At 43.5% G+C, this 23,757-nt stretch overlaps 1 protein-coding gene across 2 annotated transcripts in view; it reads right to left on the minus strand.

Moving 5' to 3' along the window:
* The window catches only part of GALNT12 (polypeptide N-acetylgalactosaminyltransferase 12), a 170,887-nt gene that overhangs the window by 42,891 nt on the left and 104,239 nt on the right, over window positions 1–23,757 (minus strand). For both annotated transcript variants that reach the window (XM_083188368.1, XM_083188367.1), the window contains exon 5: window positions 11,075–11,192. In XM_083188368.1, coding sequence (XP_083044494.1) covers window positions 11,075–11,192 — 118 coding nt within the window. The remainder of the gene's footprint in view (window positions 1–11,074; window positions 11,193–23,757) is intronic.

Genomic DNA, 23,757 nt, shown 5'->3' on the forward strand with positions numbered 1-23,757 from the left:
AAGCCTTAAGTTAAATCACTCTAGCAAATAGAAGAAAGTCTATATAATTTCAAATGTTTATTTTGTTTATGTTTACAGAGAGCCTGATTGATTAAATAGCCTATAAATTAATTGCCTATAATTAATAATGAAGTTTAACTACAAGGTTATTATTTAGTATTAACGGCAAATATTATGGCATTATACAACATCATCATAAACAGCAGTTAAATAGATAAAAACAGAGAGAGATAGTTTCATTTAATCCCTTCGGTGCTAACACTTGTAGGCAAAAAATCCATTCAGCCTCACGTTTTAATAACAGCAAACCCCTATCACCACCACGTCTTAGTGGTGGAATATGGTCGATCATTCTATACTTTAAGTTAGCCATAGAATGCTTAGCTTCGGCAAAATGTCCGGCTACTGGTTCGTCACTTTTTCCCCTAAATAATGATGCTCGTATAGATGAGCGGTGAGCAGCCATGCATTCTTTAAATTTTCTCTGGGTTTTGCCGATATAGCTAAGCCCACATGGGCATAGAATTTGATAGATTGTGTAAGTACTTTCGCAGGTTAGATGATGTCTAATTTTATATTTAAAACCTGAATGCAGATGCATAAAGGTTTCTCCAGGAATAAGGTAATTACATGTTGTGCAACCACACTTAAAACAAACATTTTTATTAGGTGTGTGTTGGGGTATAAGGTAAGCTCGATTCTGTATGACATTTTGTATCCTGACGAAAATCGAAATAAGATTGAAACGTTGAAATTACTTGTCAGTACAATGTGATTTATTCTATATACTGAGTGCCGCATCTCCTGGCTACATATTGAATTACTCGTGAAGGCACCAGGAACTATAAACTTTAGAAAGCAGAGTGCCGGACTCCCTGGGATGTATTATAAGGATTGGACCATTGTACATGTTCAATCCTTTTGACAAGGCACCGCTGACTGATTGATCTCCCCTTCGTCAGCTCACTTGCAACTTTTTGACTGTCTACCTGATACAATCATCCGCAGACCTGTGGTAATTTGGACAGGACATCTGTAACTTGCATCAAATTGTTTCTTGCCTACAAGTGTGACCATAGTATTATGGCTGAATCTAATGTGACTTCTGATAAAGAACTGTTTATCTTTTTACTATTCCGATTACTGATTTATTCAGCTATTCAGAATCGGATGCAGAACTAATCCTACATAAGGATCAACTATTTGACAAAAGTTGAATTCATCCTTCCGGATACAGTTTACAGAGACATTACGTTTAAAGAAAAAACGTATTGACTATGAACTACACGGGATCACACACAGTGATTACTCCGCGCTAAACGTATTCCCCGTGGTTTTAGGGTTCATAACTGCCCGACCATAGGGAGAATGGATCCGAAGTTTTGTTATAAATGGATCTCGATTCTGAACAAATGTTCATACTGTATGATCTTATCCTCTGTGATCGACCAGTTTAAGAAAGTGGATGCATTAAATGAGAAAATTAAACTGTTTGAAACTACGCATTTAGCAAACCTTTCCACAGACTCCGAGGCAGATTGGATCAACAAATTGACTAACCAATTAGCAGTATACAGGAAAGATCTTATCAAATTTAAACGGGATAAATTCCAGAAGGTTGAAAAAGATTAGGAAAATCACTGTGTATATCATTGGCTGACTGGAAATAAACTTGGAGAAACAACTAAACCATTCTTCCGTAGATTAGGGAAAGGTAAAACTACCCTTGATACAGAATCCTCGCAGGAGGCTAACAACAGTACTCTGAAGTACACTCCATTTAGGAGTTACAACAAGGAAAAATACAACAAAAAACAACATTACACCAGACGTGGAGGGCAGAGGAAGAGGCTCCAACCGAGTGAGAAAAACAAACAAGGAGAAGAAATAGTTGTAAATGTATCTTCCTATTCCTATGAATTATCTAAGACTGAATACAGTATTTTGGCTGAAGTTCTATCCTTCATTCCGTCTACTGACTTTAATAATTTCCAATGGCAGATTGAAAAATCTAAATTACATAGGAAATACATTTTTTTACAAGGTATATAGATGATTTATTGTTGTTTTGGACTGGACCACAGGATGTCTTTATTGATTTAATTACCAATCACAATAATAGTTCCAGCCCAGTCAAATGAACCTATTGTATGGATAAGAATCATGTCAATTTCCTTGATGTTTCTATCACTGTTGAAAACTCTAAACTCCAGACAAGTGTGTTCCATAAGGAATACGAGCTGTCATTCACAAATTTTAAAAAGAGGTTTGCCTTATTCGCAAATGTTGCGGATATATAGGATAAACAGCAATAACGCTACGGCATTAACTCAAATTAATAAATTAATTTAACGATTACTAGAAAGAGGTTACTCAAAACAATTATTGGAGGATACTAGAGATAAAGTAATGAGGTTGGATCGCAAAACTTTACTGCAAACCAAGAAAGGTGATAAAAGTGATAAAACGATGACTTCGTTCCCTTTTGTTAAGCAATTTAATACTTCCTCTCCCATCATAAATGCTAATATGAAAAGACTATGGCCAATCGTCCAAATTGATAAAGATCTTAAACTGACAGATAGTAAACGCATGCCATGCTATTCTAGAGCAAAGAATTTAAAAGATATGCCCGTTAGAACCGACATCTTCGGATTGGGTGTTTCTTCTAATAAAAATTTCTTTCAATCCAAGAAAAATGGTTGTTTTAAGTGCGGTTGCACAACATGTAATTACCTTATTCCTGGAGAAAGCTTTATGCATCTGCATTCAGGTTTTAAATGTAAAATTAGACATCATCTAACCTGCGAAAGTACTTACACAATCTATCAAATTCTATGCCCATGTAGGCTTAGCTATACCAGCAAAACCCAGAGAAAATTTAAAGAACGCATGACTGCTCACCGTTCATCTATACGAGCAGCATTAATTAGTGGAAAAGTGACCAACCAGTAGCCCGGCATTCTATGGCTAACTTAAAGTATAAAATGATCGACCATATTCCACCACTAAGACGTGGTGGTGATAGGGGTTTGCTGTTATTAAAACGTGAGGCTGAATGGATTTTTTTGCCTACAAGTGTTAGCACCAAAGGGATTAAATGAAACTTTCTCTCTCTATGTTTTGATCCATTTAACTGCTGTTTATGATGATGTTAAATAATGCCATAATATTTGGCGTTAATACTAAATAAGGTACTTGAGTATTATCTGGGCGCCGGATTTTTTCATTGCATGCCACTACTTAAGGCAATGCGATGCAATGCGATTTTTCATTGTAAAGACCCTATTTTTAATTGTATAGTCAGCCGTGGGTGATTACATACCCCCACTATCCAACTACGCATGGAGTTGATTTCATATAGTGTGGCGAGCGCAGCGAGCCACTGAGCCCGAAGCGTGACGAGCGCAGCGAGCCCCGCGAGGGGACGCGGATTACTTTACATGTATTCTGCGTCCATACAGATAGTGGTAGATGCTCAATTAGTTCAGTAACATTACCCAGGTGCATGAGGGAGGGGTTAATACTGGTTAAGTAAAACAAGACATTTTTTCCCTCAGCACACTGAGTAATGTTAGTAACCAATCTTGAACACTACATGATAATAGAATTCACGCTCGCCACACTATATAAAATCAACTCCATGCGTAGTTGGATAGTTGGGGTATGAAATCACCCATGGGTGACTATACAATAAAAAAATCTGGTCTTTACAATGAAAAATCACATTGCATTGCATGCCTTAGTAGTAGTAGTAGTAGTACGTTTATTTATAAGGCGTCACAAAGTGTCCGCAGCGCCGTACATAGCAAACAAAAAACAAATTACAAGGTAACGTACAGGGTGTGTTGAAAAATACAGTATAAATAGGGGTATAGCTGGTAGAACTAAAATCAGCATCAGTTCAGAAGTCGGTGTCAAAATTGTCGAGGAGACTGAAGATGAAGTAGAGGAAGGGAAGAACAGGACAGGAGCACAGGTGAGGTAAAGAGGTAGGGTGAGTACGTGAGGAAGGAGGACCCTACTCATAAGAGTTAACATACTAAAAGGAGGTGGGTGGACGAACGAAAAACAATAGGAAAGTAGGAACGGATGGGCACGGAGGCAGGATAGGAGGATCAAAAGAGGTTAGGAGGAGGGATAGGCTAGTCGAAAAAAGTGGGTTTTGAGGGAGCGCTTGAAGGAGGTAAGGGAATCAGAAAGCCTGATGGGTGGTGGGAGGTTGTTCCAGTGCAGGGGGGCATCGCGAGAGAAGTCTTGGACACGGGAGTGGGAGGAGGTGATTAGGTGAGAGGTCAGTCGGCGGTCAGCGATGGAGCGAAGAGGACGGGAGGGAGTGTGGATAGAGATCAGTAAAGAGAGGTAAGGAGCGGTGGAGGAGGAGAGAGCCTTGTAGGTGGTGGTGAGGAGTTTAAAGAGAAGGGAATGGGGAGCCAGTGAAGAGATAGACAGAGGGGGGAGGCGGAGGTAGAGTGGCGGGAGAGGAAGATGAGCCTAGCAGCAGTGTTAAGAATGGATTGGAGAGGTGCGAGGCGGGTGAGAGGTAGCCCAGAGAGAAGGATGTTGCAGTAGTCAAGGCAGGAGATGACAAGAGAGTGAATGAGAATTTTGGTCGCGTCAGTGGAGAGGAATGGTCTGATGCGTGAGATGTTGCGTAGGTGAAAGCGGCAAGACTGTGAGAGAGCACGAATGTGGGGGGTGAAAGAGAGGGAGGAGTCAATGATGGCACCAAGGCAGCGCGTTTGGTCGGTGGAGGTGATCTCGGTTTCACCAATGCTGATGGAGATAGTGGGAGAAGAGGGGGTGTTCGGGGGATGGAAGATTAGAAGTTCAGTTTTAGCCATGTTTAGTTTCAGGAAGCGTTGGGTCATCCAGGCGATGCGATGCAATACAATGAAAAAATTGGGCGCCCAGATATTACACAAGTACCCTAAATAATAACCTTGTAGTTAAACCTCATTATTAATTATAGGCTTTTAATTTATAGGCTATTTAATCAGTCAGACTCTCCGTAAATAGTATCCCAATGGAATTAACAGTTATCTTTGTCGGTTCACTCCCATTTCATTTTGCTATTATATTGGTATGTTTATATATGTTCCATATGCATATATTTGTTGATGTTATGTTACTATATGTTTTTTAATACACATTGTTGACGTGCATCATGGTGCTCCACGATGATGTCATACTGCAGCTCCGCATCGGTCACCGGCCGGCGCTGCCAGACTGAATGCACGTGGGTGTGTGTGGGGGTATAAGGTAAGCTCGATTCTGTATGACATTTTGTATCCTGACGAAACTCTAAATAAGATTGATACGTTGAAATTACCTGTTGGTACAGTGTGATTTATTCTATATACTGAGTGCCGCACCTCCTGGGAACTATAAACTTTGAAAAGCAGACTGCCGGTCTCCCTGGGATGTATAATATACAGATGGGGCAGGACTCATCCTTGCAGGGGATGGCGATGGTGACGCCAGCTGCCATCCCCCGCCAGCCGCCATCTGTACAGCGAGAAGGGGACGCGCACGAGATGCGCGCGTCCCCTTCCGATCGATTCCCCCGGGTCACCGCCGGCTTGTCGGCGAAGACCCGGGGTCCCCGCCGCCTCCCCGCACCCCCCCTAACCCTGTCTGTCTCCCTGAAGTGGAGATGGACAGGGTTCCCGTCGCCCTGCCGACGGAAACTGAGAGACGGACGGAGGACGATTACCTGTTGGTACAGTGTGATTTATTCTATATACTGAGTGCCGCACCTCCTGGGAACTATAAACTTTTAAAAGCAGACTGCCGGTCTCCCTGGGATGTATAATATACAGATGGGGCAGGACTCATCCTTGCAGGGGATGGCGTTGGTGACGCCAGCCGCCATCCCCCGCCAGCCGCCATCTGTACAGCGAGAAGGGGACGCGCACGAGATGCGCGCGTCCCCTTCCGATCGATTCCCCCGGGTCACCGCCGGCTTGTCGGCGAAGACCCGGGGTCCCCGTCGCCTCCCCGCACCCCCCCTAACCCTGTCTGTCTCTCTGAAGTGGAGATGGACAGGGTTCCCGTCGCCCCGCCGACGGAAACTGAGAGACGGACGGAGGACGATTACCGGGAGACACTGATACAAGCCAGACGGACGTGCTAAGTATCTGTGAGTGCTGCATGCAGCCCCCAGCCTCTGTTCCAGCATTGCCAGTGTGGAATAATAGCTATATCATGTGGTATATAGTCCACCACTGATGACTTTTATGGTACGCGTGCCATACATCTTGATATATTTTTTTATGTGGAAAGTGGGGGGTGATTGGGGTGCGCTACCTAGTATAGAAACTGTACCTCCCAATATAACATTACAATTTCAAAACAGAATACAAATTTCTGAAATAGTGTTCTTGTATTTGAGGATGTTCCCAATGAATAGGCTCAGTCCATCTCTGGGTAAATAGTTCTTTTATTGGTGAAGAAACCCGACGCGTTTCGTCTCTAAAACTTCATCAGGGGTAAGAACCAATGGGTGAGTAGATTTTGTGTGGCTGGAACCTCTCATTTTGAATGCAGAGCGAGGAGGTTACTGCAGAGAGAGCGTCCTGATATTGTTCTTAGTGAGAACCTACACTAGACTCTCAACTCAGAAACTTCCATTTAATTGAGCCCCATCGAGAAGGACTAGGTGATATTTATTTTATTTGCATCAGCTGTGATCAGCAGAAACTTCAAATAGGACCAGCCACACAAAATCTACTCACCCATTGGTTCTTACCCCTGATGAAGTCTTAGAGATGAAACGCGTCGTGTTTCTTCACCAATAAAAGAACTATTTACCCAGAGATGGACTGAGCCTATTCATTGGGAACATCCTCAAATACAAGAACACGATTTCAGAAATTTGTATTCTGTTTTGAAATTGTAATGTTATATTGGGAGGTACAGTTTCTATACTAAGTAGCGCACCCCAATCACCCCCCACTTTCCTGATTACTACACCGTTCCTCACTAACAGGAGGAATTTTGGTGGTGCTGCACACACAACCCAGCGCAACTCGGAGTCAAAAACCCTTTCTTCTATATTTTTTTATGTATTAAAATCTTTTACTTGAGATACTGCACTATTGGGCGCCCCTTGTCTTATATTTGTTGCAGATTTGTTGTGGTGACCCCACAGGAATTGGGGTAATAGCAAGGGAGCAACGGTCCAAAGTTTACGGACAAGTGCCAGCTGAAAACTATAAGAGACTATCACAGAGGACTTGAGAGTCTCTGTAGTAATTACAGCAAGTGTCAGCGCACCCAATCCTTCTGTGTGTTTATATATATATATATATATATATAATATATATATATATATATATATATGTATATATATATAGGCAGTCTGGTGGGCGGCACTCAAAGGCTTAATATACAGAAGAAAGGAAAAGCGGTCTGCTTATGGTCATCAAAATCACAAGCAGACCGCTTGTCATTTCTTTTATATATATATATATATATATATATATCACACAAAATTCCTAGATTTGCGCTAATCCTAAACACCAGAAGGTCGCTTATAGCACTTAGCCCCCTACTAGTGAGGCTACACCAATCAAATACCACCACAATAGTGCTAAATAGCGCCCAGTTGTTACACTAGTCTTTCCTGTCTGGGCGCTATTTAGCACTATTGTGGTGGTAAATATATATATATATATATATATATATATATATATATATATATATATTAAGCCTTTGACAGTGAAGTGACCCCCGCCCAGCGCCCTTCAATGCTCTCACTTGCCTGCCGTGCTCCAGAACAGAGGGAGAACTGTGGGACCATGGAGGAGCATGCATGCAGCACCTGGTAAAGAGAGAGGGTCTGTACTGTTGCTGTCACCTGGGTGGGGGTGTGGAGGTTCGGGTTCTCTGCAGGCTGTGACATGTTGGGGAATTTTTTTAAGCTTTGCCCCTCTTGCCCCGCGTGACGCAGTATATATGTGAACCTATCCCTCTCTCTTACTGTCCTTTCATCTGTCACCCTTTGTGTGCCCCCGTCACCCCATGTGTGTGTGTGGGCATCACGGTGTGTCGCATAATGTGTAATGGGCATTACATTGTGTGTGATGTAATGGGCATCTTGTGAGGCGTAACATGTAATGGGCATCACGGTGTGTGGTGTAATGTGCAATGCGCATTACAGTGTTTGGGATAACGTGTAATGGGCATTATGGTGTTTAATATAATGTGTAATGGGCATTACGGTGTTTGGTATAATGTTTAATGGGCACTATGGTGTTTGGAATAACATGTACTGGGCATTACAGTGTTTGGTATAATGTGTGGTACTTGTGTAATATCACGGCGCCCATCTCATCGCATACCATAAAGGCATGCGATGCGATATCGCGCGATGTTCTACAATGTCATACAATTTTAAAATTGTATGGCATTGTATATGTCATACAATGCCATACAATGCGATGGGATGCGATTATAACCCTAATGGGTGCTTACAATGATAAATGCACCCCCACTCCCCCCCCCAGTATAAACGTGAACCCGAAGCGTGGCGAGTGCAGCGAGCCCGCGAGGGGCGGCGGTATGCATCCTCAGACATTTTCATACCCCCACTATCCACTTCGGTGTGGAGTTGATTTTATAAAGCGTGGCGAGCGCACCGAGCCCAGCGAGGGGACGCGCATAACTTCACGCGGGGTTCGGTGGCTCGCACACTTTATAAAATCAACTCCGCGCCAACGTGGATAGTGGGGGTATGAAAAGGTCATAGGACGTGTACCGCCGCCGCTCGCCATGCTTCGGGTTCACATTTATACTAGGGGGTGGTGTGGGGGTGCATTTAACATTGTAAGCACCCATTAGGGTGCTTAAAAGCACCCATTAGGGTCCTTATACAATTTTTCATCGCATAGGGGGCTAAAATCGCATCGCAGTGCATCGGGTGTATGGCATGCAATGCGATGAAAAATCGTGCGATCACATATCGAGGGCGCCGTGATACACAAGTACCTAATGTGTAATGGGCATTACAGTGTTTGGGGTAATGGGCATTATGGTGTTTGCTATAACATGTAATGGGTATTATGTCATATGGTATACTATGTAATGGGTGTGTGATGTGTAATCGGCATTACAGTGTCCGTGTTGTCCCTACTTTAGAAAAAAATTGAGTCCTGGCATAACAAGTAATAAGCATAATGTGTAATAGGCATCACGGTGTGTGGCATAATATTTAATGGGCATTATGGCATGTGGTATACTATGACATTTTGTATGGACAGGCTGAAGGTGCTTTGGGCAATCACAGCAGATTTAGGACACAGAAATACAATCCTTCCTGATGTCCAATGATACAAGCAAACATTCAGTACTTATAGGTCCTCCTGTCATCCAGTTCTAATAACAAATACCACAGGAAGAAAGCCCTATTTGTGGCACTTGTCTCACTGCCCTTGCTATGACCACAGGTTTAAGGGAAACACTGTTGACATGCATGATATTTGTGTTCAATAGTGCTCTTTGTGGCTTGTTGCTATTATTTTTGGTGTGAATAGTTACCCCACTACTGCTAGAGTCCAGCCTACCACAGTGAAGGAGGACCAACATCCTCAGGAGAGAGAGGGGACCCTGATCCACTTGTATTAGACAGTACAGAGGGGGTGCTGCGTGCTAGTATTCTAACTGCCAGCAATCTTATCCGCATCCCATTATAGGCAATATTTTTAAAACAGTGAGCTTGATTCCCATAATAAAGTTTCCTGGCTAAATAGCTTGCCTTGTTTGGAACATGTGTCGTGTTGCATCTGAAGAGGTGTTCTGGTCAAATAAAAGAGTTTTGAAAATCCTGTGTGATGTGGTGCATTGGTGTTTGGGGTCAGAAAGAAAGGGAATGCATTGGGAGTGCTCCAATTCTTCAAACTTGTCTGAATCACCAAACAAAAGTGGAGTGTTATTTTAACGCCTTGCACAGGGGGCACAGGCCAATACATGGCACAGACCAACAGGTAAAACAGAAGTCTAGAGGTTCACCATCTCCCCTTGCCTACTTAGAAAAGGGGTGAACTGTTGAAGTTGAATGACAGGGGTGAGGATCAGTTGGTCACCAGCAAGTTGTTAGACAGTCATTAGGTCGACATGTGTCTAGGTCAACATGCAGGAAGGTCGACATGAGTCTAGGTCGTGGATTAGGTCAACAGGGTCCTTAGGTCAACATGGGTTAGGTTTTTCACTGTTTTTTGATCCAAATGTCGACAGAGTTGACATGGACACAGATTAAAGTGTGGTGCTCTTGCCATGCTTCGGGCTCGGTGCCTCGCTACACCCGGCACACTATTTTATTCTCTTACCTCACCCTAGTTGATGGTAGGGCATGAAAATACCGCCTGTCAGCACAAAAAAAAACAGTGAAAAACCCCATGTCGACATTTTGACTGTCGACCTTATGACTCCATCGACCTTATGACCCGGTCGACCTAACCCATGTCGACCTAAATGCATGTCGACCTAAATGCATGTCGACCTAAATGCATGTCGACCTAATGACTGTCTAACAACTTGCTGGTGACCCAATGACCGTATCCCAATCACAGGAGGAGAGAAGAAAAGTATATACAGTATATAGGTTGTGTGATGGTAGGTTTTGAAGAAAAGGTAAATTTTGACTGAAGTTGGTGAAATAGTCCGATTTGGAAAGAAAGCAAGAGAGATGGTACTTGTTTGGTCATACTTTACTCAATCTATAGGGGGAGCAGTTTGTACTAAACCAGGGCTGGGCAACACCGGCCCTCCAGATGTTGATGAACTACACATCCCAGCATGCCTTGCATCAGTTTCAGCATGGCCACATAGCAAAACTAATGCAAAGCATCCTGGGATGTGTAGTTCATTAACACCTGGAGGGCCGGTGTTGCCCAGCCCTGTACTAAACAATAATGCAGGTAACAGTAAATTGGAAGGACATCATGCAGGCTGGTATTACTTTCTTTCACTGGTCATAGATTTCTGTCAAGAAGGCTGACAATTTTAGAAACAACTATTTATCGCCATGCAGCATTTATATGATAATAAACAAACAAACAAACATAAAACTTACCCGAAATGAAAATTCAAGGTTTTCTCCACCCCATACTTCCATTCCAGTATCATAAGATCCTAAGTATTCAAAATATTTCTTACTGACAGAGAACAACCCACCAGCCATGGTTGGAGAACTGAAAATAAGGAAATGTTGACTGCATATGAATAGATACCCAGAAATTCAATGCAATTGCCTTAATCTTGCCAACTAGTGGACAAAATGCACTTTATCCGGATATGGGATAAATGGTTGACTTTCAAAAGGCCAATATAAACATTGGTTTAATTACATAATGTCACTCCAAATTATTCTAATGCCCCGCTAAACTACACACATACAGACTGCCGGCAACTGTTTCCATACCAAAAGGAGCTTTTTAACTTGTAAAGATGATGTTGGCTGCTGCTACTTGATGTCAGTGTTAAGTTGGGAGTATGGTGTTGGAAATGATGTCAGAGTAAAACTTAATATTCCGAGTCTGAGAAGCCCAGCATGCCACCTCCACCTGCCACATTCTAAGGCAGGGCTGGGCAACACCGGCCCACCAGATGTTAGTGAACTACACATCCCAGCATGCCTTGCATCAGTTTCAGCATGGCCACATAGCAAAACTAATGCAAAGCATCCTGGGATGTGTAGTTCACTAAAATCTGGAGGGCCGGTGTTGCCCAGCCCTGTTCTAAGGTAAAGGGTGAAGGCGTATAAATGGATTGTTAGTTGATTCCTAATTTGCACCCAATTTCAACAAACCTCCATTCTTCAATTTGTTTTCCTTAGCAAGTTGTGCATGTTAAAGAAATAATAAACCTAAAGGCTCATACACACTTGCAGACTTTGAGCTGAAAATCACTCAAAACAGCTGTTTTGAGCGATTTTCAGCTCAAAGTCTGCAAGTGTGCATAGTCCACCGATGCCCGACTAGCGATGATGCGCGCTCCCGCATCATCGCTAGCAAAGTGGGCCGTCTGCTGGTTTCGCCAGCACGTCTGGCAATGATGGCTCATATTTGAGCCATCATCACCAGGTGTGTATGGCAGCCGGGCTGAAAGATCAGAGCCTTTCAGCCCAGCTGACCGGCTGCTCCCTCCCCTGGATGACCCTCCCCCCACGCCCCGCCGCCCGCACCCCCACCGGTGCATATACTCACCCCGCCGCCGTGCCCACTCTGCCGCTCATCTGCTCTGCTGCGTCTCCCCGGACAGGCCACACAGCCCGGCCCCCGGCTGGCTGCTCTGCTCCATAGTGTAGCATATAGCATATAAACTCCACTGGCCACCAATGCATTTTTTAAGCAAGTAATATATAGATTGCTGGCATATGCCAGCAATCTATATATTACTGGTACCACTGGGCACCAATGTATATATATATATATATATATATATATATATATATATAAGCCAGTAATATATACATTGCTGGCACATGCCAGCAATGTATATATCACTGGCACCACTGGGCACCAATGTGTTTTTTTAAGCCAGTGCATATATACATTGCTGGCACAGACCAGCAATGTATATATTATTGGCACCACTGCCCACCAATGTTTATATTTTTATATGCCCACTGCATAAGCAATCAAGGCCGGCCCACTGGAGGGCAGCACTTGGGAGCAGGTCAGTGGCGTGGAGCAAGGTGACTGGTACCCGCACCCCGTCCCACCCTAAAGCCAGTTGAGCCACACTGCACCACCGCTGACTTGCTCCGGCGCCCGCACCCCCACACCCGTGGACCATGCACCGTGCCACGCTGTCGGAGCGGCGTGGCTGCACACACATCAACCCCCCCTTCCCCGTGGAGCGACTTGCTGGCGGCCGCATCCCCCCTGTGGAGCGACTTGCTGGCGGCCGCATCCCCCCCCGTGTCGCTGCCAGTAATGTAAATATGGAACCAATGGAATTCAAACCGGGCCCATTATGTAAATAGCCTTTTATAATGAAAGATTTTCTGCAAAGTCTTTCACCTCCTGAAAATCTCTTGCTCTTTGGGGAAAATAGCTCAGTGTGTACGCACTACTTTGGCGATAAATAAATCTATCGCAGATTTTGGCAAAGTCTTTTGAAATTAAAATCTAGTGTGTATGGGCCTTTAACTGTTAAACATAAAAGTTAAACAGCTGCCAACCAAAAGAATAGCATGCAATAACTGAACAAAAATTACATTTATAGGTATAAGATTTGCATTAGTATATAATCTCTGCAAAAATAAACAATACCCAAGTCTTGACATGCTGCTGAAGAAATTGCAGAAATGTTATTGGAAAAGCCCTGTAATATCTTAAAAGCATTTAAAATGACTGAGAAAAATACTGATGTCCAAGTATTAAAGGATTCACTAGTTACATAAAACCTACTGGTAAATTTATGGAGAATATGGAGAAAGGAAAGTGTCTGAATAATCAGTGATTTGGAGAAACACATTGTCGCTCGGAGAAGAGGAGACGCCAATCCCTTACAAGGGATGTATGATACCTTTCCACTATCTTGAAGTGTGGTGCAGGGTCATACACCAGTGTGATTTAGAAGATACGGATACACAGTGGTTACCACACATTAAGTCATCTTAAGGCGGAGAAGAGGAACGCTCCTTGTAAGATAGGGACGTTGCTTTTCACCCCTATTTTTTGAAGCTCGCAGGAGGATTTTTGGAATACAATTTATGTGTCCAGTACACATTACCCTTTGGTAAATTTATGACGGAACTTAAAATGCACTGATAGTCATCAGATTAATGGGAAAGGGAAAAAAATATATATCCAGCTAGTACTGTATTTATAAAGTAATTTATTACATATTATTTCCTGCACATGCTATGGGATATGTGGCAAATATTTTTTTTCTGTCCCATATATATTCTGTTTTCTCTTTGCTATATGTGTAAAAAGAAAGGAGCAACCAGAGTAATGTTCAGGACCTTTATGATTGTTCATTAAGGTTTTTTTTTTTTTTTTTAAACAGAACTGCTGAATATGGGTGCCCGGCCTGCAGTTTTCTAAAGATCCCCTGTGCAAAAGCCAAAACACTAATTGAACAATTTTTTTGTGGGCAAATTAAACCAAAATAGAGAATTGTGGTTTAAATGAAAAGTGTTCTGTTGGGAGAGGGTAGAAAACGGCATTCCAGAATAAAAACCTTATACCATCTGTGAAACACTGTGGTGGTGGTATCATGGTTTACACCTGTTTTGCTGCATGTGGCTCAGGACAACTTGCCATCATCGATAAGTCAATGAAATCTGAATTATACCAGAATATTCTAAAAGGAAAATAGCAGGACATCTGTTCCTGAGCTGCATGTCAAGTTAACATGCGTCCTGCATCAAAACAACGACCCAAATCACAAAAATCATTCAACCAAAGAATTGTTAAAAGAAATATATATTTAAGTATTGGAGTGGCCAAGTCCTGACCTTAATCCAATCAAAATGTTGTGGAAGGACTGGAAGAAAGCAGATCATGGGAGGAAAATACCAACATAAGAGTTAAAGCAGTTTTGTATTTAAAAAGGTTGACACTGTCAAATGGTCAACACAAGCAAAAGGTCGACATCCCAGTGGACGTGGAGGGGGAATATAGTAGTGTGCCGAACGCAGTGAGCCATGTGAGGGGGCATGGCACACATACCATGTCAACCTAGGTTGACAGACACCAAAAAACACTAAGGGGCTCATTTATCAAAAATGAGCAAATTAATTGTGTTTAGACAAATAACGACTAAACTCGCATTGCGATAATGCCTTTTATCGCATAAATGTATTAAAATTCGGGTGCCAAGACAGAGCTTGCGTTAAAGCCCTGTCCCAGCGAATCCTTATCGCGGGTCTATCTCGCATTTTTATTGTACTGCGCATGCGCTATTCAAAAGAACATCAAAGAAGAGAGCCGCGGTTCTCTTCTTTGATGTTCTCTTGTGCTTATGCTGGACACTGATGGGACAGAGAGGGGGGACCAAACAAGATAGGAGGCTGTCCTCCATGGTTGCTGGCACACGGGTCCCCAGCAGCGCTGACACCCCTGGGACTGCCATGCCATTTACTTGTCCTGACTGCACGAATCTGCAGCAGCCACCGACACCCCCGGGGCTGCTGCTTCTGCTCTCTAGTTCTCCACAGAGTTGCACACTGGGCAGCCGGCTTCCCCCGCATCACCTGCCCGTAAGCAGCAGGAGTTGACAGCTGCAAGGGAGCGAGAAGAAGGTGCCATGCTCCTCTGTTTATTTTTTTATAAATTAAAATACACTTTGGGGCAGGTCAGCTCTGTCTCTTCCCGTCCCCCTTCCCTCCCCCTCGTCGCTGCTGACGGAGATCTGGAATATACAGCAAGACACGGAGCACAGACAGAAGTCCCCGTTTATTGCAGAATCACTGTGCTCCAAGTCCTGCTGTATATTCCAGTCCCTGGCAGCAGCGACGAGTGGCAGGGAGGGAGGGGGGACGGAGAGGGGTGTGGTATGATTCACCGACAGTCGGGATCCCGACAGTCATTATCCCGACGTCGGGATCCCGACTGCCTGGTCTCAGACAGCGTGGCCAGCACAACAAAGCCCCTTGCGGACTCGCTGCGCTCGCCACGCTGCGGGCACGGTGGCGAGCTATGCTCGCCACCTATTCTATTCTCCCTCTATGGCGGTCGTGGACCTCCACGAGGGAAAATTGCAGACGGCCGTCGGGAACCCGGCCGTCAGTGTTTTAACAGTCGGGATCCCGACGTCGGGTTAATGACTGTCGGGACCCCGTCCGGCAGCCGACGGGGAGATACAAAGCTTCATGGCTCTCTAGTGGACTGCTTACACTAAACTAAAACTAATGAAAGGTATCTATCTATTCCACTGGGTATTGCAAACACAAAAGGGGAGAGAGGAGGGGGAGAGAGCTGCTATAACAGGCTTCTAAGACAGGCTTATAGCAAATTGCTTCTGCACAACGCCTTTAAAAAGGTGGCGTAATTATCAAATCCTGGGATCCCGCCGATCCCGGGATTGGCCATCCTAGGCGGAAGCCACCAAGACCAAGTCACTGAGCCACTGGAGCTGGGTCGGCGCCGGGGGAGAGGGGGAGTCGCTGGTGTCATATTCAGCGCTGATCAGTGCTGCTGAGCACATTCAGTGTTGGAGCCGCTGGAGCTGGGGCCAGCATCGGGGAAGACAGGGAGCCGCTGGTGTCTCGCTCGGGATGGCGCTGGGCGGTAGGCACCAAGTTATTCCCCCCGCTGGTCTTACATTCAGCGCTGGAGCCAGCGCCGGGGGAGAGGGGGGTCTGTCTAGTCATTCTCCCAATGAGTATTTCTGGAGCCGAGGCTGGGGCTTTAGGGGGTGGGGTGGGGGGGGCAGATAACAACACCTATTGAAGAAGTGCCTTAGTGACAGTCAGAGACATGCTTTCTGTTTCTGCCACTGTGCCCAATCACATCTGCCTCAGTGACAGGGGCGTGCTTTCATATAGCCAGAAACAGAAAGCATGTCCCTGACTGTCACTGAGGCACTGCTATAAGTGCCGCCTGTAATGCTTTTTCTAATGAGCATTAACAGCATGCTACTTCGCCCGCCCTATAGTTCAGAAACTTTACCATTGACACCCGGAGGCACCGCTCTTGGTGCCTCCATAACCAATTAGAAGAAGAAAAAAAAAGGGAAAAATTATTATTATTATAATATAAAGCATATACTTATGACACATAATATGTGTCATAAGTATTTTCTTTGTATTATTTTATTAATCATTAATGACAGGGTAGGCACTGCCTCCCCTGCCTCCCCTGACTGCACGTCCCTGAATCACATGCTCCATTATATTTATGTGAAATGCGATCTACTTACCAAAGATTTGCGATAATAACCTTTAAGGGTAAAAATTTGTGCTTACAATTCAAAGTTAATACATATAAGTGAAACTAAAAAAATGTGAAAAGTGTGCGAAAACACCCTTATGGCATTAATTTAGTAAAAATAATGTTAATAAATGGGCCCCTAAAAAACTTATGTCAACCTTTTGACCATGTCTACCTAATGCATATCAACCTATTGCCTGTCATCCAATCAATAGTGGTCGACCTAATGACTGTTGACCTACTGTACGTAACGATCCATACCCATTATTTTTTATTAAATCTTTTTATTGAATAATTTTTCAATGAACAACAAACATACATAAGAGTAAGAAAAAACTTTTTCGTTTGTTTTGTTCTTTGCATGCAAATTCGTACAATACGTATATTCCAAACAGTACAACAAGTTTCTGGTAGCGATGAATTCACATACAAATGCATTATTATTATTCAGACAAAAGACAAGACACATAGGGGTATAGCTTGGGGGTTTTGGTAGGGGGGGGGAGGGGGTGTAGATATTTATGTTTATATTTGCTTTCTTATCTTAGGGTAGCAGGAAGCATATAAAAACAATAAAGCAATAAACAGTTTTGTCATGACTGAAGGCATGAGGAAAGCAGCAGCGTCAATTGCAATCTTAAGTAATAGTTAATTAGAATAGGTAAGAAGCACGAGGACATTATCTAGACATATGCATACTTGTGTAATAGTAGAATAGAGTGTGTAAGAGCTAATCACCCAAAGGCATTAAGGGATATCAAGATTAGGAGCAATACTTGTCATAGTCTCCCATTTTTTATTTTATAATGTTTGCAATTTACCGTTGCGTAGGAGGCGAAATTGTGAGAGCAAGATGTGGGCAAACCCTTGACCATTCCTTTTTCCCAAAGAAACCCTGAATGATTTTTTGTGAATTGTCATCCATAGACTGAATGAAAGTGTCCCTCTTATTGTGGAAGGATTTTGTTGACACAGCTTCATTCAGCATAAGGGACTTCAACTCAAAATATAGCAGTTGTAAGAGCTTATTTAACAGTTCTCGAATAGTAGGTGACGATTTTTTGGACCAATGGACCAGAATTATCTTTTTAGCCAAGGTCAATGTTATCACCAAGAAAGGGACACGTCTGGGTGTATGGGGCGTAAATTCCAAGAGTTAAAATCAAAAAGCAGACAAGCTTCAGGGGTGGGAAGAACAGACGTCTCCAATACCTGGTTGACATAGGCTATAACCTTTGCCCAAAACCTGCGTATCTTGGAACACTCCCAGAAGCAGTGAAAGTATTTGGCATTTGTCATTTTGCATTTAATACATTCACCGGAGTCAGAGCCTACAGGAGTCATAAATTTGCGTTGAGCAGGAGCAATGAAGGCTCTATGTAAAGCTTCCTGTAAATAGGCGGAAGTTAGATAGCGATAGCATCTACCGTAATGGTCTATTATGGTTGGGGATATTTTATCAGGTTCTGGAATATCTGCTCTCCATTTCAATTTAAGGTCCTGCAAAAGGGGTCTAGATTTATTGGTATATTGTAATCTATGGTGCTTCGTTTTCGAAGAATGTTAGAAATAACATGTGCCTCCTTGCCCAGCAGGGAGCCCATATTTAGTGTCTGGACATAATGCCTTGCCTGTAAATATAAGTAGAAGGTATCATTAGGGAGGGAATATTCCTTATGAAGGTCTGCACATGAGAGGATTTGACCCCCTGGATCGAAAACTTCGCTTGCCAGGTCCACGCCAGCCGCACGTCAGCTCCTAAAGGAAGGATTAGTTAAAGATGGGCTAAAATCTGGATTTCCCCAAAGTGTTATATAAGGCGAGGAGTGATAGTCACGGTTGAATAGTTTGTTCATCCCTACCCAGTTATTATAAGTGTCTTTGAATAAGACATTGGAATATATCTCCGAGGGAATGTCTGAAGGTCTCATATGTAATAGAGCGGAGGGGGAAAAGGGGTCGAAAACTGCTCTGTCTAATGCTGCATCTGTGTAAGTGGAACTTCCTAACATCCAATCACTCGCATATCTGAAAAATATAGACTTGGAGTAGAGATCAAAGTCAGGTATACCAAGGCCTCCTTGGAATCTAGGGAGTGTTAACTTTGAGATGGCAATCCTGGCTCGTTGTCCTTTCCATAGAAATTTGGAAATAGCAGAAGTTATTGTTTTAAGATCAGTATGTTGAATAGCTATGGGAAGCATTTGAAGTGCATAGAAGAGTTTGGGAAATATCACAGTTTTAACTGCTGCAGCTCTACCTAAGAGTGAGAGAGGGAAGGTGTTCCAAGCGTTCATCAGGCTAATCAGTTTGTTGATGGTGGGTGTGAAATTCAGTTTGTATAGGTGTTCAGTTGTGTTCGGAATTTGCACCCCTAAATATTTTATCTGGGTCGCTTTAGTTTTTAGTTGAGATAGAATGGGTGACGTAGATGGGTCAATGGTGTATTTACCTAGTAACATAATTTCGGATTTGTCCAGATTAACTTTGTAGCCTGATTCAATGCCGAAACCCTCAATTATTGAGAGTATCACGGGAATAGATGTAATGGGGCTAGAGACATATAGCAGCATGTCATTTGCAAAAAGAGATACTTTGATCTCATATCCAGCTATCTTAATTCCCTGAAAATCGGGGGCGTGTCTTAACATCATCGCCAGTGGTTCAATGGCTATAGCAAAAAGCAAGGGGCATAAAGGGCATCCCTGCCTGGTGCCTCTGTATAGGTTGAAATATTCTAATAGGTGCCCATTGCACGTAATTTGGGATGTGGGTGCTGAGTATAGGATATTTATAAATTGAAATAAATTTAGAGGGGATACCAAACCTTTCCATCGTTTTATATAAATGAGGCCATAAAACAAGGTCGAAGGCCTTTTCTGCGTCAAGGGATACAGGCCTTTCCCTTTTTGAAGATGTTGAACCGCCGCAATGACCTTCCTGACATTAAGGACTGAATGTCGACCAGCGATGAAACCGGTCTGGTCGGGGTGAATGATATCAGGCATAATTTCCTTAAGTCGGTTTGTCAGTATTTTCGCCAGGATCTTATAGTCCGAATTAAGCAATGAGATAGGCCTATAAGACCCTGGCAAAGAAAGGTCTCGTCCCTGTTTAGGGAGAATTTTGATATAGGCCGCATTAAAGTGGAGGGGGGGGGGGGGGGACTCAGTTTGTAACATAGTATTGAAGAAATTAGTAAGGGTTTCTAGTATATACTGTGACATGAATTTATAAAAGTTACTTCCATAGCCATCAGGGCCTGGGGCTTTTCCTTGCTTTAGTGCCTTAATAGTGTTTAAGACTTCTTCGGGAGTTATAGGAGCTGTGAGATGTGCTGTTTTTTCTTTTTTTATTTCTTTTGTTAAAGTGGGGAAAAGGAGGGTCTCCCAATTGGGGGGAGTACTCTGAGGGGGTTTAGAAGCTGTCATGGGTTTTTGTTACGGGAGCGAGTATAGGTATGAGTAAAACTCCATCATGGTGTGAGATATTTGTACATTTGAAAATGTATAGTTGCCATTTGGGAGTTTTAAGGGGTGAACAATGGCCGAAGGTCGGGTTCCATGAAGCATGTTGGTAACAAGCTTTCCTGTCTTATTCCCGAAGCGGTGGTAGCGAAAGTTTATACTATAAAGACTTTTGTTCCCGCCTGTGTGAAGGTATTCATTGAAATGAGTATTTGCTATATTGTACCTATATTTGTTGGTCGGAGTATGGTGCCGTTGATATTGGGTATATGCGTGGGTAAGAGCTTTCTGGAGGTTAAGGAATGTGGATGCATAGGATTTGTTAAGTCTTGTTGTGTACGAGAGGATGTTTCCCCGCAGGACGGACTTGGCTGTTTGCCAGAAAAGGGGTGGGTTGCTGGCAGCATGTGACCGATTGTTGGAATAAAAGTCTTCCCCGCTGACCCTCAGCATCTGTTTAAAGTCGTTAGAAGCTAGAAGGTGGGTGGGGAATCTCCAAATTTTGTTGTGGGACGTCCCATCTGTCAGGTGGATTTTAACTTATTGTAACGAGTGGTCTGATATTGTGATCGGTTCAATTTCTGCCGTGGATATCCCTGCAAGCAAGGCCTCAGAAATAAGAATATAGTCAATTCTAGAAAACGTGTGATGTGCTTTGGACATACACGTGTATTTTCTAGAAGTAGGGTTGAACGTTCTCCATACATCAACCAATCTCAGGTGATCCGCTAGCTGGGGAATCCCTAAGCCAGGCAAGGAGGCAGCACGCTTAGACCTAGAGGATCTATCTAAAGTAAGATCAGAAACTAAATTAAAGTCGCCACACACTACTAAGGAGGAATCATTGTATGGGGTTAGCTCTCTTAGTAGCTGGGTAAAAAATCCTTTATTATAAGATGTGGGGGCGTATACATTACATAATGTGTAATTTTTTGATTGGAGTGAAACATGCGCTATCACAAATTTACCCTCAAAGTCTGAAGTAGTTTTGAGTAAATCATATGGGATGGACCTTTTTATTAAGATGACTACTCCCCTAGATTTGGAGGTATAAGAGGTGGAGGCAATTAGACTCCATCCCAGCATCTGTAGTTTCAAAACTTCTGCGTGGATTAAATACGTTTCCTGCAGAAAAAGCATGTCAAGTTTTAATTTGTTGCTATACACTAATACTATCCTTTTTGCTGGGGAGTTAAAACCCCCCACGTTAAAGGAGCCTATTTTAAGTTCCGTCATGTTGACATATCGGGAGAGGTGTATCTATATCTAGAGACTTGCAACTCAATCGGAAGGTTGTAATGCTACCCGTGGCAATGGTATGAAATAGGAGAGAAACAAGAGGGGAGGGGGAGACAACATACATCAACAGAATAACAAAATAAACAAGAAGTATAGCACAAACATTATGTTGAGATGATCCAAATCCCAACTTTGCCGTGTTAGAAACCAAGTGACTTCCGTCACACCAGTATAATACTAGCATTGTAAAGATATTAACTAAGAAAGAACATATCCAGAGCTAGGCTCACTCCGGGCCCGACCGAATGGGAAGTGATGTACCCTTAGTAGAAAAGGGGAAGGAGTTTGAATATGACAAACTGTATAATATGACTAACTGGATATCTCTAGTGTAGGCGACAGGGTTTTGTCATATTTTAAGCTACTGGTTAGTTCTTATCTGTGATGTCCTGGTCGACTTGTAGATCTCGTTTGCGGAGGTATTCGGCTGCTTCTGCTGGCGAGGTAAAGTCATATTGAGTGTCTTTATGAAAAATTCGAAGTTTCGCCGGATAGATGAGGGCAAATTTATTTTTATCGGTGATCAGGCGACTGCAGATTGGGGAGAAAGCTCTGCGGGCTTTGGTCACCTTGGCGGAGAAGTCCTGGAAAATTCGAATAGTCTTTCCTTCCCATTTCAACAGGGGTTGTTTCCTTGAGGCATCCCATATTTCCATCTTATGGGTGTAGCTCAGACATTTAAAGATAGTCACCCTAGGGCGTGTATCATGGGGACGAGGCGGGGGGCCAATTCTATGGGCTCTTTCGATTACCATGGTTGAACAAGCTTCTTGGATGTCCAGTAATTGTGGTAGCGTGGTTTTTTACTAAATGATCCAGGGAAGAACCTTTCAGGGTTTCGGGGAGGCCCACAATTCGTAGGTTGTTACGTCTAGAACGGTTTTCGATTTCTTCCATTTTGTTTATCAGAGAGTAATTCGCTTTCTCAAGCCTCTTGATTTCACATTGTGCGTCTGCCATGTTTTGGGCAAGAGCTCCAATTCTGTTCTCGGTATTGTCTACTCTGAGGCTCAGTTGTTAGAGTTGAGTTTTTATGTCCCGTACCGCTTTATTCAGAAGCGGCCCCATCGTGGAGGTAATGGCGGCGACAAGGTCTTTACCCTTTGAGTGTCAGAGTCTGCATCCAGGGAGATTGTAGTTGTTTTCTTTGAAGAAGGGGATGTATCTGTAGTTTCTGTGTCCTCATCCGAGGGGGGGAATGATTCCCCTTTTTACTTGGTTTGCTGTGCAGAACGTTGGGGTTGCTTTGAAGTGATGAATTTATCCATCGTCACCAGCTGATTGCTGCAGAGGTAATCCGTTAGGTGAAACGAGGTTTGAACCCAGAAAGAGATAGCTCCTTATCCAAACGTTGGTGCTTTAGTATTGGAAAGGGAGAGTTTTAAGCATAAGAAAGGAGAAATGGTTATATGGACCCAGTATATCAAATTAGATGGCTGTCCCGAGAGAAGAGTATCTGTGGGCTCCCTGGATTATGGAAAAAAAATGGGACTGAGGGGGGGGGGGGGTAGCTCAACCCTTTGCCTTGTGGGAGTATTGCTTACAAGAGCGTATACAAAAGAGCAGAGTCTTTTAGAAGCTTCACCAGAGTGTGGGCGTTGGAGGGTGGTGTGATGGTATTCAGGAGGTAGATGGAAAGGGCGTATATATGACCTTGGAATGTTGAGGTACCCGCCAGGGTCGAGGCAGGGCATTGGCAGATAGGCAGGAGGTGGAGGGCGCCTTTTCAGGCCTCAGAGCGCTTAAGTGTCAATATGGCGAGGTGTCGCAATTCTTTAAACCTGTTGCCAGGTTCCCAAAGGGTGTCTGGGTTCTGCGTCTTTGAATATTGCCGCTATTTAAAGATATTAGGGAGGACCTTCCATCTGTGTCTCAAATTGGGGACTGAAAGCAGGGTAACCGCAGGGCAATATAGATGAGCGCCCTTAAAGCCTGGGGGGGACGGGGGGGGGGGGGGGACTTTGGTGGTGAGAAGAGTCTGAGTGCAATGGTGTGTTTGTCCCCTTGAACAATTAGGCCTCAGGATCTTTGAGTCCACAGGTAAATATATATATGTGGATTCTAGTTTGCCTATCAGGCGATAGTCTGAGCCTGGGTTGCTCCGC

Source organism: Crinia signifera, chromosome 5, assembly GCF_055691185.1.
Source record: "Crinia signifera chromosome 5, ASM5569118v1, whole genome shotgun sequence".
NCBI lineage: Eukaryota > Metazoa > Chordata > Amphibia > Anura > Myobatrachidae > Crinia > Crinia signifera.